This window comes from Rousettus aegyptiacus, unplaced genomic scaffold, assembly GCF_014176215.1.
Source record: "Rousettus aegyptiacus isolate mRouAeg1 unplaced genomic scaffold, mRouAeg1.p scaffold_m13_p_13, whole genome shotgun sequence".
Lineage (NCBI taxonomy): Eukaryota > Metazoa > Chordata > Mammalia > Chiroptera > Pteropodidae > Rousettus > Rousettus aegyptiacus.
Window position 1 is genome coordinate 3,797,172 of NW_023416288.1, and position 17,393 is coordinate 3,814,564.

At 39.1% G+C, this 17,393-nt stretch overlaps 1 protein-coding gene across 2 annotated transcripts in view; it reads left to right on the top strand.

Moving 5' to 3' along the window:
• The first annotated feature begins 13,451 nt into the window (after nt 1-13,451).
• Nucleotides 13,452-17,393, top strand: part of RELN (reelin) — a 456,216-nt gene continuing 452,274 nt past the window's right edge. For both annotated transcript variants that reach the window (XM_016145914.2, XM_016145915.2), the window contains exon 1: nt 13,452-13,962. In XM_016145914.2, the coding sequence (XP_016001400.2) occupies nt 13,737-13,962 (226 nt within the window). In that variant the 5' untranslated portion in view covers nt 13,452-13,736. The remainder of the gene's footprint in view (nt 13,963-17,393) is intronic.

Consider the following 17,393-nt stretch of genomic DNA (forward strand, 5'->3'; position numbering starts at 1 on the left):
GTTCCTTTCCAATCCTCATGTATTTCCTTTCTTTCTTTCTTTTTTCTTTTTCTGTTCTTATTTCACTGACCAGGAGCTCCAATACAATGTTCAATAAAAATGATGGTGGAGGGTGTTTTTGTCTCATTCTTGATCTTAAAGGGAATGCTTTTAATGTTTCACCAACAAGAATAATGTTTCTTATAGAATATTTTGGCAAATATCTTTCATCATTTTGCTATGAGTTCATCATAAATAGATGCTAAGTTTCCTATATCTATTGAAATGATTCTTTAATTTTCTTCTTTAATTGTTAATAGAGTGAAGAGCTTTTCTAATATAAAATTATTATTTTAGTCATGGAAAGAATCCAACTTTATCATCCTGTATTATCTTGTTCACAGTGGATTGTTTAGAATTGGCTCATCTTTGTACATGAGTGATTGAGATTGGTCCATAATGTTCCATTTTCATATTGCCTTGTCTGGGGTTGGCAAGTGATGCTCAGGCTCATGCAATCTGCCACCTTTGAACTTTTTTTGGTCACCCTTTTGCAATGTAAGCCCTATACAGCCATATATATTAAACATGATGTTTAATTAAACTAAACTCTTATTAATAAAGATGGAAGTTGGCCCGTATGCTCCTACTGAACACAAACTCTGATTATACCAACCTCAATTTAAATTATATATATAATTATATATATATACATATTCCACAACTTAACTTCTAATTTCTAATATGTACAATTATTTATTACTATATTATTCATTATTATTGTTACCATGATTCTGCTCACAATTTTTTTTAAAACAGCCACTTTATTAAGGGATGATTGATATACAAAAAGCTGTACATATTTTTAAAAAATATTTTTTAAAGTTCTCAATTATAGCTAGCATACAATATTATATTAGGCATTTATATAACTTAAGAAGTGATCAACCAATAAATCTAGTACCCATCTGACACCACACATAGTTGTTAAAATATTATGGGCTATATTCCTTGTGCTATACTTTACATCTCCATGATATTTTGTTAACTACCAGTTTTTACTTCTTAATCCCTTCCCCTTTGTCACTCATCTCCCCAATCCCCCTCTCACCTGGCAATCATCAAACTGTTCTTTGTATTTATGAGTTTGTCTTCTGTTTTGTTTGTTTATTTTGTTCTGTAGATTTCAAATGTAAGTGAAATCATATGACGTTTGTCTTTCTCTGACTTACTCTACTCAGCATAATACCCTCTAGGTCCATCCATGTTGTTACAGATGGCAATAATCCATTCATTTTTATGGCTGAGTATTATTCTATTTTTACATATGTACCACCTCTTCTTTATTTATTCATTGATTGACTCCCAGGTTGTCTCCATATCTTGGCAATTGCAAGTAATGCTGGAGAGAACATATGGATTCACATGTCCCTTTGAAGTAGTGTTTTGGGTTTCTTCAGAAAAATATCCAGAAGTGGGATTACTAGATCTTTCTTTGTCTCTCAGTATAGCCTTTGTTTAAGGTCTATTTTGTCTGATATAAGTATTGCTACCCCAGCTTTTTTTTCTTTTCATGTAATATCTTTTTCCATTCCTTTACTTTCAGTCTCTGTATGTCTTTCAATCTGAAGTGAGTCTTTTATAAGCAGTATATCATTTTCTTATCCATTCAGCCACCCAATGGCTTTTGATTAGAGCATTTAATCCATTTATGTGGAAAATAATTGTTGATTGATACATAGTTATTGCCATTTCATTATTCATAATTTTGTCTTCTTTTTTTCTTCTTTCTCTTAAAGATGTGCCTCTAACATTTCCTGTAATGTTGGTTTGGTGTTGAAGAACTCCTTTAGCTTTTCCTATCTAGAAAGCTCTTTATCTGTCCTTCGATTTTAAATGATAGCTTTGCTAGGTAGAGTGAGTAATCTTGGTTGTAGGTCCTTCCTTTTCATCACTTTGCATGTTTTGTGCCAATCCCTTCTGGCCTGCAAAGTTTCTGTTGAGAAATCAGCTGACAGTCTTGTGGGAGTACACTTATAGATAATTAATTGCTTTTCTCATGCTGCTTTTAAGATTCGCTTTGTCTTTACCCTTTGGCATTTTAATTATGATGTGTCTTGGCGTGAGCCTCTCTTGGTTCATCTTGTTTGGGATTCTCTGGGCTTCCAGGGGTTGTATGTCTATTTTCTTCATTAGGTTAGGAAAGTTTTCCATCATTATTTAGGAAAGTTTTCCATCATTATTTCTTCAAATATGTTTTCAAATTTTTGGCGTCTCTCTTCTCCTTCTGAACTCCTATGATGCAAATGTTGGTATATTTGATGTGCTTCTAGAGGCCCCTTATATTATTCTCATTTTTTAGATTTTTTTCCTTGTTGCTGTTCTCATTTGATGTTTTCTTTTACCTTATCATCTAAATCGCTGATTTTATTCTCTGCTTCAGCTAATCTACTGTTGATTCCCTGTAATGTATTATTCATTTCAGTTACCGAATTCTTATTTCTGACTGCTTCTTTTTTGTGTTAACTATCTCCATTTTTATGTTTTCTATCTCTTTAAGTTTTCACTGAGTTCATCTACTCTTCCTCTAAGTTCATTGAGCATCCTTATAAACAGTGTTTTGAACTCTGCATCAGGTAGATTGCTTGTCTCCATTTTGTCTAGTTCTTTTTCTAGAGCTTCATTCTGTTCTTTCATTTGGGACATGTTTCTTTGGAATATCCCTATTTTGGCTGTCTTTCTATATTTGTTTCTATGTAATAGGTAGATCTGCTATGTCTCCCAGTCTTAATAGAGTGGCCTTACGTAGTAGGGGTCCTGTGAGGCTCAGTGACTCAGTCTTCCCCAGGTGCTTCAGATGTGTACCTGTATGGGTTATATGTGCCCTCCTCTTGTAGTTGAAACTTGGTTACTATTTGCACATTAGTGGAAGGTATTCATGCTTAGGTTGATTGGTCGTGAGTATTGGCTAGTGAAGGGCTAACCTATGGGGCAGGATTCACTTTAGCGGGGCTGTAGTACCTGCTCAGTCTGCCTTCTGGGTATGTCCTCCTTGAATGCAACCCTGCTCGGTGCTCCAGTTTGGTCTGAAGACAACCACTATGCTTGCTGGCTTGGGTTCTCCTGGGAGGGGTCCACGCTGCAGGCCAAGTTTAGCTGCAGCCTGTGCCTTGCCTGGGGCTACCTGACATGAGCTACCAAGCAATCCGCAGATGGCACCACTCGTATTGGTCTTGGAGATGCCTGAAGAGGTCAAGCCGTGAACTGAGGCTGGCTGCTACTAGTGCAGAGCTTGGGGCTGCTCAGCAAGAGGTATGGAGCACACTGAGGCCAGATGCTGCTTGTTGTGGTTTTGTGACCCCTCAAAAATTTTAGGAAAGTTCTCAGCATGAGCCAAGACAGGCTGTTTATATGGAAAAGCACTTGGGTGAATCTGCAGGTTGGGTGGGGCGAGGTCTCAGGGAATCAACCAGGGTAGGGTGAATGTTATTATCCAGGTCAATAGAGATTCAGAAATGGTGGCCACCTGCAAAAGTAACAATGGATTCCACCAGAACTGGTATCTGGGAGAAAGTCACGTTTGCAGCTCTGCCCTGAAGCCAGACAATTCTCCAACCTATATGTCCCTGGTGCCTTTTGAGCTACTTCCCCAACACTGAAGTTCAGAGGAAGAGTCTGTCAGCAAGTAAGTTTGTGTGTTGGCTATTTAAGAGGAGCTGCTGGGATTCCAGCAGCCCTCTGTCTCACTCAGCCACAACCTCAGTTGGTTTTCACAGAAATTCCCTCAAATGCGGTGGAGAGACAAATTGACATTAAATGTAACAAAGAGGCTAAAAGATATAGAAAACAAGTGAGAAAATTTAGTTTACATCTGCACTGAGGTCTAAAAGGAAAGACTAGATAGAAGGTAGAGAGGCAAATTTCAAAGTGTAATGTCTTATTTACCTCATTCTAATTTGAGCCCTTTAAAGACCCTGATGCCATTTTCTTCTCCCTTTGGTCTACTGCTTCATTTCCCTGTTGGCCAAACTCACTCAGAAAACAGAGGACACAGGCACACTGTTGGTGTCATCTGCATAGGTCAGCATCTCGAGCATAAGTCATAGTGCAGAAGATTGGAGAGTGGATAGGGAGGGGCATGGCAAATGAAAGATATCTAGCTCAAAATTTTCTTCTAAAAGTTTTGAAGTTTTGCTTTTCGCATTAAAACTTTATTTTAGCAATTGAGTATTTACATTTAATATTCAAATTATGTAAAAACTGATACAGCATGGGGCACAATCACCTGAAAACAATGACTCTATCTATAGTCAGAATTAATGCTGCCTGTTAACATCAGGTAAAAAGGCACACCTATGTGCATTGGCTGAATATTCTATCTTAGCAAAGGTAGATCCAGGCCTATGGGCCATGAGATGCATATATAACTTGGGGGGCCTTCTTAAGAAGAATAATAAATTATGTATAAAAAAGAATGTTTATTAAGAATGAGAAAAATTTATAATAGTGCAAATTTTTAAAAAGCTATCAAAAACATTATAAAATCCAGAAATATTATAATCCTTTTATTAATGAACTGCCTGACCTACTTCCATAATACTTCTTTTCCTTCATTTTTTGGCTGTGTATGCTTCAATAAACTGCTTCATATGTCATAGACTTCTTATGCTTTGAGTGGTCCTCACGAATTTGAGGGATCTTAATAAATTTATCCAGTCCGAACATCCATTTGGTATGAGCAAACTCATATGTCTTGTTAAAAGAGTTAACAAACAAAACAATGAAAGCAATCCTTTACTTTTGCAATAGCTCAAACAAAATCTTATAGTGGCTTGACTTGTTTTTGGAGAAGCTCTTTTGTTCATCTTGTTCATCTTATGATGTAATTTTCTATAAATATTAGTGGGATCACTATTTTGAAAATTGTTTTACAAAACTCTCGTTAAATGGTTTTGAGTAAAGTTATTATCTATCTGAATAGGAGAAAAAATAAAAGATCCATAGTGCTTGTCTGAGTCAACAAGTTTGTCAAACGGAAGCTGCTCCAGACATTCATGTACGTTCTGTGATCATATTCACTGTATTTTTCTTTATATTATTTTCATCTTCTCATTTTTATTTCATGTTTGGGAGGGCACTAATTTTCATAATTTTCATGATCTCTTCTATTTTCATTTTTATCACCTATATATTTTTGGCTATCTTAATTCTTTTCTTTGTCTTAATGACATTGGCTATCAAAGTTTTGAGTTCCTTCAGTTATATAAAAAGAAAGTTTTTGACATTTTTAAAACTTTAAACCATTAAATTTTTTTTTACGTTTTTGACATTTCCTCGAATAATTCTTCCTCATCCTATCTAAATATTGGTATAATCAATAATTATGAATGTAATTACCAAATTACTCATACTACATACCTAGATCTACTGATCAATACATTTAGCTTTGTCACTGGAACACTTGTTTCTTCAGGCTATTGCACTGCACAGGTGACAATTTTGTGTACTGTTTTGTTTGGAACCATCAGACTGTCAGAGGAAAGTTTGTTAGACACACTAAATATGTGATTCATGGATTGAGAGTTATGAAACATGATTCTTCACTTATAAATGTCTTGCTGTTTGTAGTGGTATTACAGGTTTATACCTTTTGAATACAGGAATTCAAATTAAGTTAAATTACATTTCAGGTGATCTTATAAAAAATATATAGTTATCATTGTAAACACTGCATTGTTTCATGTATTTCTGACAGAGGAGAACTTTTGAAACATCTTTCGATTGGAAGAATTTTCTGCAAACTGGCTTCTGGCTCCACACATTTCATACCTTGTTTCCCATCCACTATCCACATATTTCTGGTGCCAGGGGCCATAGGACACAGATCATGATATCTCTAATCAGCATTTACATATCACAAGTTTAGTTAGGTCCACATAGTAGAGAACAAAAGTATTTCTGGAACTTATTCTTTACTGAAACAGAAGCTAGCAATAACTTCAGTGAACAGTGACTGCAAACCACATAATAATACACAGCTGAAGTCAAATGTGGTGAATCTCTAAACTGATTTCTCTTTAACCATATCCTCCCAAAATTAAAATATTTAAACATGCTCACAGTCACTCCGGTGACAATCTACACAAAGAGAAACGTCATAAAGAGTTAGTTAGAATAGAAAGGGACATTGATCTTAACCAATGTGGTCAAAATATCTTTTCAAATTTTACGAAAACATATGACCATGTGAAACAATTTCTAGGCCCCTTCAGGGCCTTGGAAGAGACTCATGCGAGTGAAAAACCCTATACTTAAGCCTGTGGCTTTCGTTGGGAGGTAGAGGTCCAATTTTATTATTTTCCGTATGGATAACCAATTATCTCATTACCTTTATTGAAAACTCCATTGTGTTCCTCTTTTAATCTGTAGTACCAGCTGATGATATATTGAGTTCCTAATGTGACTGGGAACCCACAATCACGTGTGCTCACTGCCCACAGTCCTGGTCTCCCCAAATGGCTAGTCCCTTTTTAAAAGGTCCTGGTCTCTTAGTGATTTCCTTTACTTTCTATGATCCCAATAACACAAGAAAATTACATGTTATGCTGAATCTAGTTGTTTTACAGGAAGAAGTCCTCCAAGAATGTATAATATTCTATACTGTCAAGAACCAGATGTCTCTGTCTTTAGAGTTCTAAATTTTGGTTATCATATTTTTCATTTTGAGAATGCTTGATCATTCTTGATGGTTCCTTATTCTTACTTTTATTTTTGAAACATTATTTCATTTTTATAAATTTATTAAATATCTACACTTTGTATTCTGTAGCTAATAATTCCAATATGTGAAGACTTCATGGATCTGATTCTGGTTATCTACTGTTTCTATTGATTCCCTGGGTTCTGTTTTCTCACAGTGTTAGTGATTCTAGATTATGAACATATGTTCGATGCATCTTTATCTGTTGTAATTCTTTGAAGCATGACTTAAACAATTTTAACTTTGTTTCTGCCAGGTGCCTGAAAGTACTTTCAATCGAGGACCACTTTAAAATTAATTCTTGCCTGGAGGTTTTTCAAATCAAACAGAAGTATAATTTGGTCCACAAACTCTTAAGAACCAGATTGTGGCTTCAAATTTTGTTGAGAGAATTCCCCTGCCATAACTACCCTATGCCAATATTGAGACAAATGAGGACAATTTTTTTCTAGTTCACCTTCTCACTGAGAATCTAGCTATTAAGGATGGGTAAATATTTATGCATGAAGTTCCTCTCACAGTGCTTCAGAAACTACTTGTTTGCAATCTATCACAGACAGATACTTTTATAAAATACAACCAAAATGAGTTACAAGAAAAATGGAATGCTGCTTGGAATGGAATGTTATTGCACTATAAAATTACTATGAAAGTTTCTAAACACTCTCAATTTCTGTACATATCTCTGGAGTGGCAACAGATAATTTGTAAGCAGACCTGCAAACCCCACTCAGAGTAGCACTATCGAATCATTCATCCCACCTTGGGCAGGCCCTAAATTTTATCTCCTGTTCCCACACCTCACATGGCCATCAGAATGGAAGTTTAAGGTCTATTGAAATGGGCAGATATCACAGAGTCCTGGGTGGGTTGGGAACTTACTGTCTTATCTTTGAATTCCTGCTTTCACTTAATTTTTGACCTCTAAAGATTTCTCTTTATATCTCACAAGTTTGGCAATGAGTTAAAAGAGGTTCCTCATGACCCTACACCCTATTTCCTAACTGCTCTTCCCTTCTGCTGTCCTTCCTGAGCCTTGGAATATCCCGAATGTGGTTCTGCTTTAGTGCCTTACTACTAGCTGTGTGGTCTTGCAAAATTGCTATTCCCCTACACGTTCATGTGGCAGGCTCTTCCATGTTCATGAAGTTTCGGCTCCAGTTTCACTCTACCAGAGAAGTTTTCCCTGATGCCTTAATCTGAAGAAAGCTCCCTGCTGTAGACTCTCTGTACCACATCATCTTGTTTTACTTCTTCATAACATTTACCAGTGGCAGAAGTTATCTTGTTTATAGTAATGTTTATTGTTCCATCCCCAACACTGAAGGCTTTAAATCCCATTAGGTCTGGTGCTTTATTAGCGATATTCATTGCAGTGTCCACTGCATCTAGCAATTTGACTGGCACATAGGAGGTGTTTAATAAATATTGATTGAATGAATGTGTTAGCGACAGAGCATTCATTCACCTATTCAGTGTACAACGTGTTGTTCAATAAAACTTTCTGCAATGGTGTGAACAACCCATGTATTAGTAAGTGTTCTCCAGAGAAATATATATATATATATATCTCTTATATTTAATATAAGAATTGGCTCACATGGTTATGGAAGCCAAGATGTCCCACAATCTGCAATCTGCCAGCTGGAGAACTAGGAAAGCCAGTAGTGTAATTCGGTCTGAGTCTGAAGGCTTGATAGTCCTGATCTGAGTCCAAAAACTTGAGAACCAGGAGTGCAGACATCTGAGGGCAGGAGAAGATAGATGTCTCGGCTCAAGCAGAGAGAGGGAATTTGCCCTTTTACTTTTTTGGTCTATTTCGGCTCTCGTGGATTGGATGATGCTCACTGACACTGGAAAAAATCATCCACTTCATTCAGTTCGCCAACTGAAGTGCTAACTCTTCTTCTGTAAACACCCTAATAGACACACTCAGAAATAATATTTTATAAGCTTTCTGGGTACATTTTAGGCTAGTCAAGTTGACACATAAAATTAACCATCATAGTCTGTAAGTTCTTTGTGGAATACAGTAAATACTAGCCACATATGGCTACTGAATACTTAAAATGTGCTTAGTGTGACTAGGGAACTTCATTTTATTTAATTTTGATTTGAAGAGACACATGTAGGTTAGGGCCTACCATAATGGACAATGTGACAACAGAGAACCTGATTTAGGAAGAAGAGTGCTGGTTCAAAAAGGTCTTTCAGAGGCAAAAACATGCAAATGGGGAGTTGGAGGATGAGTCCATAGCATCCAAGAGAGGAGTGAGGTGGGAGAGGGGATGGCTGAAGGTGTGAAATTAGGACACAAGAAATGGGAAGGACATTCCAGGAGAGAGGAAACAGCATGTGCAAATACCCAGAATTAGAGAAGCTTAAAAAAAGGGTTTTTTAGTGTTGAAGAATCGAGTTCTTTTTCAGAAATTTTATGATGTACTGATTTTTTATTGACCCATAGCTTATCTCATTTCAGTATTTAATTTTGAGGTGCATTAAGTAACATATCCTGGTAGGATATTCATATCAGAGCCAATCCTCAAATACCTCACCTTTCTCACTGAAGTTTAATTCCCCGAAGACTTAGTTAACCTTTTCTAAAGAGCCTCAGTTTCTTCAGATTGTACCATGTCTTATGGGTAATAGATTTAATATCTTTACCAACTGCTATGTAAGGAAGGTTTTTCTCTTATTTGGCCATTTTGAAGCCTATAAAGTAGACAGATTTCAGTTATTCACCCTCTCTATATTTCTATTTATATAGTTTTCATTTGATAGACTTTCTGCTTGACTTTTACATTGTAAATTAGAGTAGAGATTAACTTTCCTATACATATTAAAATGTTTGGTTCAAAGAAATCAATGAAAGGCAGTGAGTAAACTCTTGTAACTTAAAAATATTAAATTTATTGGGGTGACATTGGTTAATAAAATTATTTCAAGTGTATAATTCAATACTATGAGATTTTATATATATGTATGTATATACACATATGTGTATATACATACATATATATGTATGTGTGTGTATATATATGTGTGTGTGTGTATATATATACATATACATATATATATGTGTATATATATATATATTGCATTGTGTTCACCCCCCAAAGTTAAATTTCCTTTTGCCACCACATATTTGACCTGCTTTATCCTTATATACCTCCCTCCTCTCCCCTTCCCCTCTGGTAACCACTAAGTGTTATCCATGTCCATGAGTCTCTGTTTGTCTTGATTCACTAGTTGCTTTCAGTTTTATATCCCACAACGGAGTGAAATTATGTAGTTCTCAACTTTTTCTGTCTGACTTAAAAAATATCATCTCCCAATGATTTGGAAGTTGTGCATTTGATCTCTCTTTATATATACACATATATGTGTATATATATATATATATACACACATATATATATTTAATTCCCACTGTCTTATGATTATTCAAATTCAAAATGGGGAAATAATTTCTACTTATCTTCGAGAAAGGATTTATAGTCTAAGAATCCTTAAGTGTAATTTTTTGGTTAGACTACCACTCCATAGCTCTTTTAATTATAAAGGAATCTTATTCCATTTGAAACTCCCTTTCCCACAGATTTACCCTGATACCACTTTTTTTTTTGCATATTTTTTTTAACGTAAACTAATTTACCTTGAAAAGCACTTCTCTATTTTTCCATTTAGTTTGAAGGTTTGTAGGTTTTGTGGACCAAATATTCTTGAAGATGTTTATTACATTTCACTAAATAGAAGTAAGATCTAAAGTTAAGCACATGAGCTAGGAAACTGGAAGTTTTGAACTGTAACTTGGCTTGCCACCATATTATATGCCTTAAAGTAAGCTGCTTTAGTAAGAAGATGCTATTCCTAATGTTCAAGGTCATTCTATATCCATCTTATGTATTTTCCTGATTTATTTTTAAGATTATTAAAAAGTACTAATAATGACTAGCTGAAGTGGAGTCAACCAAGAAAATCTCACAGATGTGTGCACTTGAGCCTCCATTACTATCAGGGCACAATCCAGTCTAAAGGACTGCTAAGTAAATTATACCAGCATCTACCCTCTTTTTAAACAGCTCAATACCACTCAGGGCATTATTTAAACTGTCTCTGTGCCTGTTAATGAACAACCACGGGGTTATAGTCAGAGATTTGAGCCTGAGTAGTTAAGACTGTAAAAGTTGTCTAAATGCACACAGCAAAGTAATGCTGTAAAAAGTTAAGAAAGCACAAAAAGGGGGAAGATTGAAAAATAAACTGTCACATAAATTGAATGTTAGGAAAGCTATGGTGAGAGATACACGAGAGAGTACTTCTTGTAGAGTAGAAAGAGGGGGACCCTCTGGGAATTGGGGACCTTCTTTGAATTAAGTGCCAGTTACATCCTGGACCATGTATCAGTGCTTTACCAAAGGTGATTTATTTAAAGCAGTGATCTGGGATCAAGGATGGCCAGATTTGGTCCCAGGCTTTTCTTCTTACTGAGTGCACTTGATAAATTCTTCTTCTATAAAGCTCAACTTTGTTTTCTAAAAAATGAGAATAATTATACCTAAATGAGGTAATCTGACATTAGGTAAAGAACAGTTCTCTTTGAATTCTTCTAACATCAACATGTATTCTTTAGAGGTGTTTTCCAGGGTTAAGTGCTGGGATTCTAGAATCAGGCTGTTCAAGTCATAGCTCTCCCACTTATCAGCTAGCTGTGTGACCTTGGATGAGTTACTTAATCTCTCTGTGCTCTGGTTTCATTATATGTAAAATGAGGATATCAATACTACTTTCACTACAGGGTCATTATGAAGATCAAGGGAGTTAATATATGTAAAGTACTTAGGACAGTGCTTAGCACACAGTATACATTTTGAAAGTGTTAATTAAAAATGTTCAATAGTTTTGGATTTTTTTTCTAGAAACAATTAATTTTGTCTTAGGTTATATTCACATGACTGGAGTGGAAGATGTGGTAATGTCTTGCCAGCTGTGGGTGAGTTTCTTGTAATTCTGTTTGGGGCGAACTTGCCTACCCAAAACTGGTAGTGGTGGTAGTTTCCCTTTTACCTAGGATAGTAGAAGGTTGCAGGGCAGTTCCGGTGAGGGCCTTTGGAGCCAGCACCTAGGCTGCCTTGCATCCTGTCTTTGTTACTGACATTGAACAAATGGACATTTCTGTTTCCTTCCTTGTGAAGTGGGGGTAATTTTTGCTTCTCCTAGTGGTGCGAGGATTAAATGAGGTAACTTAATTATAATGCACATAGTCTGCACTCATGGCAGAGCTGCAGTGGCAACAATTATCACATCAAATACACACACACACACACACACACACACACACATTTCAGTTGAGCCCTCGGGGATTTTGAAGGAAAACCAGAAGGCAGCTAAAAGTAGGCCCTTTCGTCCTACCTGAACTCGACCTGGGTAACAGGAAGAAAAAAAATCTCTTCCTTTTGCAACTAAGTGACTACGGAGTTCTTCCCTTAGACCCTGCTTTTCACACCTCCCCCCGCCCCACAAATGCAGGCAAAGACACCATCTCTTCCAATTTTATAATCTACTCATTTCTGTATGTGCAGGTTTATCTGGGTTAGGTGGGAAGCCAAGGGTGGGGAGAGGCATTAAAACCTGGCAACCACGCTCCCCATCTCCGAATGCCGCAGGGCTCCTGTCAGCCGTCCTCAGTTAAAAACGTGCTTTTTATTTCACTTCCCCGTAGCCTTATGTGCAGCAGCTTATTATCACCCGATTCAATCACCACGGCCAGCATCTCCCCAGAATATTTTTCCTTTCCCCCATTTCAGGGACTTTGGTCGTAGTTGACATTTAAAGGAAATAAACACCGATTTTCAAAATTACGACCATCTCGCCTGAAGAACCCAGCAGCAATGAATGACAGAACAGTTCAGTGAAGAGCGCCTGTCGGGGCTCAGCTCCGCCAGTCCTAACTGCCACACAATCCCTCACATCCGAGCAGCACAAATCACCATTTCCAGGCACCACTCGAGGCTGCCAATTCCACTTTCGCATAATCTCATTTTAAATCCCGCTACAGATGAGGCTATGTCGTTGAGGCGAGGAGCCGGGCAGAGGGCAGCGGGAGGCACACGAGGCCTGGATGAGAAGGAGCGCTTGGGCCCCTCGCGGTTCGGGGCCGCGGGCGATCCCCAGAACAAGCGCGGGCCGCCGCGCCTCGGAGGCGGAAGAGCCCCGAGGGGCGCGGGGCGCAGCCGGCGCAGACAAAGAACCCGGCGCCAGCTCAAGTCCCCTTCGCCTCTCTCCTTCCCCCGCGCCTCCTCTCTGAAAATAGAGGGAAATCTGAGGGCCAAAGGGGATGGCCTCCCCCTCTTGCTCCTACAGACAGTTGGGCGGGAGGTCCTCTCTCCGGGGCATTCGCGTCCCCTACTATAGACTCGTAGACCCCGTGGCCCCCAACAGCGCCCTCCGACATCCCCAGCGGGCTCCCCTCCTCGGCCCTTCTGGGAGCGACCGGGACTTAGGCGCTGGGGCCCGGGGGGCTGTGCGCCGCACTTCGCGCGAGGTGCGGGCGAGTGAGTCGGGGAGGGCGGGGACGGGCGGGCGCGCGCGAGGCGGCGCGCGGGGGCGGAGGAGTGGCCGGGACACGTGTGGCGACGGCGGAGTGTTAGGGGGGAGACTCGGCGCCCGGGGCTTTAAGAAGGTGTGGAGGGGGGCGGGCTCCTTCCCAGGCCTGACCGAGGGGCGTCGCGCAGAGGCGGCGACGGCGGTGGCGCAGGGAGGCGGCGGGCGACGCGCTGGACCACGCGCTCTCGGCGTCCGCAGCCTGGCCCCGCACTCCCGCGGACCAAAGAAACTTTGGGAGCCGCTGTCTCCCGCCGAACTTGCCCGCGAGGCTCCGCTCGCGATCCTGCTCTGCTCGCGTCCGCCGCCTTCTCGCCTTCTCTCCGCGTGGCTCCCCGTCCCGGCGTCTCCAAAACTGAATGAGCGAGCCGCGCTCCGGGGGCGCGGCGGCGGCATGGAGCGCAGTTCCTGGGCCGCGCGGACTTTCCTCCTGGCGCTGCTGCTGGGGGCGACGCTGAGGGCGCGCGCGGCGGTGGGCTATTACCCCCGCTTCTCGCCTTTCTTTTTCCTGTGCACGCACCACGGGGAGCTGGAAGGGGATGGGGAGCAGGGCGAGGTGCTCATTTCCCTGCACATTGCGGGGAACCCCACCTACTACGTACCGGGACAAGAATACCATGGTAGGTACCACGCATCAACGCGCTCGCCGCCCAACCCGGTGCGCCAGCAAGCGCAGCGCTTTCTCCTTTCCTTCTTTTAAGAGGCCATTTAAACAAGAACCAAGACCACCCTTCCCTCAGCATTGCGGTCTGTGGTGGGACAGAGAGCAAAGTTAGAATCGAGTCTCGAGTTGGGTTTTATTCAGCACCCTCCACAGACCACAGTCACTGGCTCTTGAGAGAAACGCCTAAGAATTCTCGGGGGGTCGGTTTCTTTTCCCCTCACTCGTCGTTCGTGCAGCTGACACTTGATTCCACGCATCTCGTTTTCTTAAACCCAATACTTGGGTTCTAGACCTTTTTCCTGCTCCCGTTCCTCTCCACCCTACACCCGAAGGGTCCCCGGGTGGGTTTGGGGCTGGCACTCGGCTTTGCGGACGGGCTGGTGACTGAGGGACGCGCCCCGGTCCTCCTCTGCCCTTCATGGTCGCCCACGCTCTGCAAAGTTCCTGCTCCTCACCAGCCAGGGGTCCTCCCCATTTTATTCAGTGTCCAGCAGCTCTCCTGAAAGGTAGCAGCTGCTTCCAGCTCTCTATTTTTAAAGTGTTGTTTAAAATGTCAGTAATTGATGCTTTTCCTGATTCCTCTCTTACTTTTTACGTGCTGCTTGTATTTAGAATGATCTCTCTGATCTTTATTAATGACTTCTCCTTTTATCTGCACAGCTCTGATTTCCAGGTGAAGGCTGTAAGCCCCTTATGATTTAAAGGTACCTTTTCAAAAAGGATCATTATAATTAAGGCCTTTATCAAAAATAAATATTGGAGTAAAATTTAGCTCCAAGAAATAGAATTTTATGTGGTGACTGTAGTTTTAATATAAGCTAATAAATCGAGTGTGTGGGAAAATAAAAAGGTATAGCCTATTTTCAGTATTTCCTCTGGAAGGAACTTAGGAATATTTCACTTCCATGGAGCTTTTAAGCCGTGACAGGCACTATTTGATAAGAATTTCAAAGCAAAAATACTTATACCTAACAAAATAGAACCTATTGTCTAGTAATCTCATATTATAATGTCCACCTCTTGTAGGCTAACAGTTATTGACATAGCAGGAGAAAGTCCACGAAGCTACTGGAGTTTCAGATGAGCATGCATATAAAAATGATAAGAATCCTTGTTTTCAATTTTTCTTAAACTTTATGTGTTCCTTAAAATGTGTAGCCTAAAATGCTTTCTAGAGATTAAAAATAGTGCTTTTACAATTTCCTCGTGGCATGGTGGCAGCCTTGTCTGTAAAGTAGAAGTCTAATTTGGTGGAAATACAGAATTTTGAAAATTAATTATCTGTAACTAGTCCCTTTAATAAAAGGGTTTACCAGATTCTCCTCCAAAGAAAAATCTGGTGTTTTTCTGGGGTCATGAGAATCTTCAAGTGGAAAGACCAGTCAATATGATGGCAACCCAGACCTAAGACATAGACTGATTGATTGAGCCCATCACCTTGTGTGACTCTTAGTAAAGGCGCTTGCCTATTATTAGTTCTATGTCTAAAAAGGAATGGGTGATACAGAATAGAATAAAGTGTTATATTATACTTCAAGTTGGACGTTGGGGGGAAGGGGAGTCTCGATTTCTACCTCTTTTCTGTTACCAGAACAGGTAGAGAAATTTTATTATGTAAGTGTAAGAAGATCAAATTATTATAAGGTTTGAGAATAGTTAATTTTAGATTTTAAAATTCCTGTTACCTTTTTATCAATATTTAGATTTTGAAACTAGCCGTAGCTATAGACCTTCAGTAAGAATTTTTCTCTATGAAATTGTTCTACAGGTAGAAATATTTGAAAATGAAATGATGCTTACATGTGTGTCTTGTTCTTAGACTTTTGAAAACTAATGCTAAAAACATTTATGTAATATATTTTAAAAATTGAATTGTTGATAGGAAAACTTAAGATACTTTTATGGTTGACTCATTTTATATGGAAACAAAAATAGAAGATCATTTAGCTAAAATTTTTTAAAGCTAAAAAATCTGTAAAATATTAGCTTGAGACTTTATTTCTAAGCTTCTGAATCTTTAAAACATAGCAATATGTCAAGAAAAATCACTTATTTATGATTCACGTTGAACTCAGCATTTGGAAAAATGGTATTTGGGTACAGCTAGTGATCATCACTTTTTAACCTAAAAGAATGCATTGAAATAGAGGTGGTATGTACAGCGACACCTAACACAGAATATGACTGTAAATGAGACTATGTCAACTGCCCTCTGGGACTTATGCTGTATGACAGAGCTCAGAATGTGAAATGGAGACGCAAATGTCAGTCTGGTATAAGGGTGGTTCAAAACGATGGCTTTCTGTATGTGTAATATTTATTTAAAGAAGTTTTCTATTGAAAGTCTTTTGAAAAAACAAAACCAAAAATATAATACTAAAGAATTTGAAGCTCATGTGTCTAACAGAATTGCCACATATGTGCAATGTAAGTGGTATACTCACTTATTTGCAGTTCTGGCAACTTTGTAAACAGCATATGATTGCTTCTACTAGTTCTCATCTCTAATTAGGCGGTGTCATTTGGTACCTCTCTTGTCATCTTTCTATATCTTTTAAACTCTTTTGCTATGAATGACTCTCTTGAAATGGTGTCATTAGTTACAATGAACTGTGGTGTCTTTGCATGAGTATACCATAGTGTAGAAGCTCAGCAAACGAGGTCTCACATATATCCTGTTGAATTAGAAAAAAAGGCCTCAAGGTCAGAACTTTTTTCTAGAATTTCCTTTTTTTTCTTTTCTTTTCTTTTTTTTTTTTGCCTAAATTACAAAATATGGTCAATTTCTGAAACATAGTTTCCAGGCCCAAACCTGGAGGTTTTTTTTTTTTTTTTTGTAGAAAGTTGCAAATGATGGGAAAATAGGAATGGGAATCTAGATGGTCCAGTCAGGTAGCCATTTCTATTTCCCAGCAACGTCCAGTGATGCACTGCTCGCTCTCCTAGGAACCAGGTCCTATTGCGAAACACACAATGGATGAATTGATTGATGTCTGTTCCTTGCCTTTCCCATGGTAATCCCTCTTTCACCCCTACCTTTCAGGTATCTACTTACCTTTTTTTGATTGCAGCCCCTCCCCCCTCATTCAGTTTATAGTGAATGTGCCAATATCTGTCAATATTATATTCTCCCACAGTTTTAATTACAACTATAGAAAGATGTTTTCCCCTTTTTGTTTAAAAAAATGTTGGCATCACTGAACATATAGTTAGGGATATAAAGACTAGATACTGCTGAAATCATTTCATTAAGGACCCATCTATTCTCAAGATGTGCTTTACTCAGTGACTATTAGAAGGAGAAGTCAGGCATTACAAAAACAATATTTATGAAACCCAAGCATAGGTGAATAAGTCTGCCGAAAGTGCTTGAGCTTTGGTGAGACA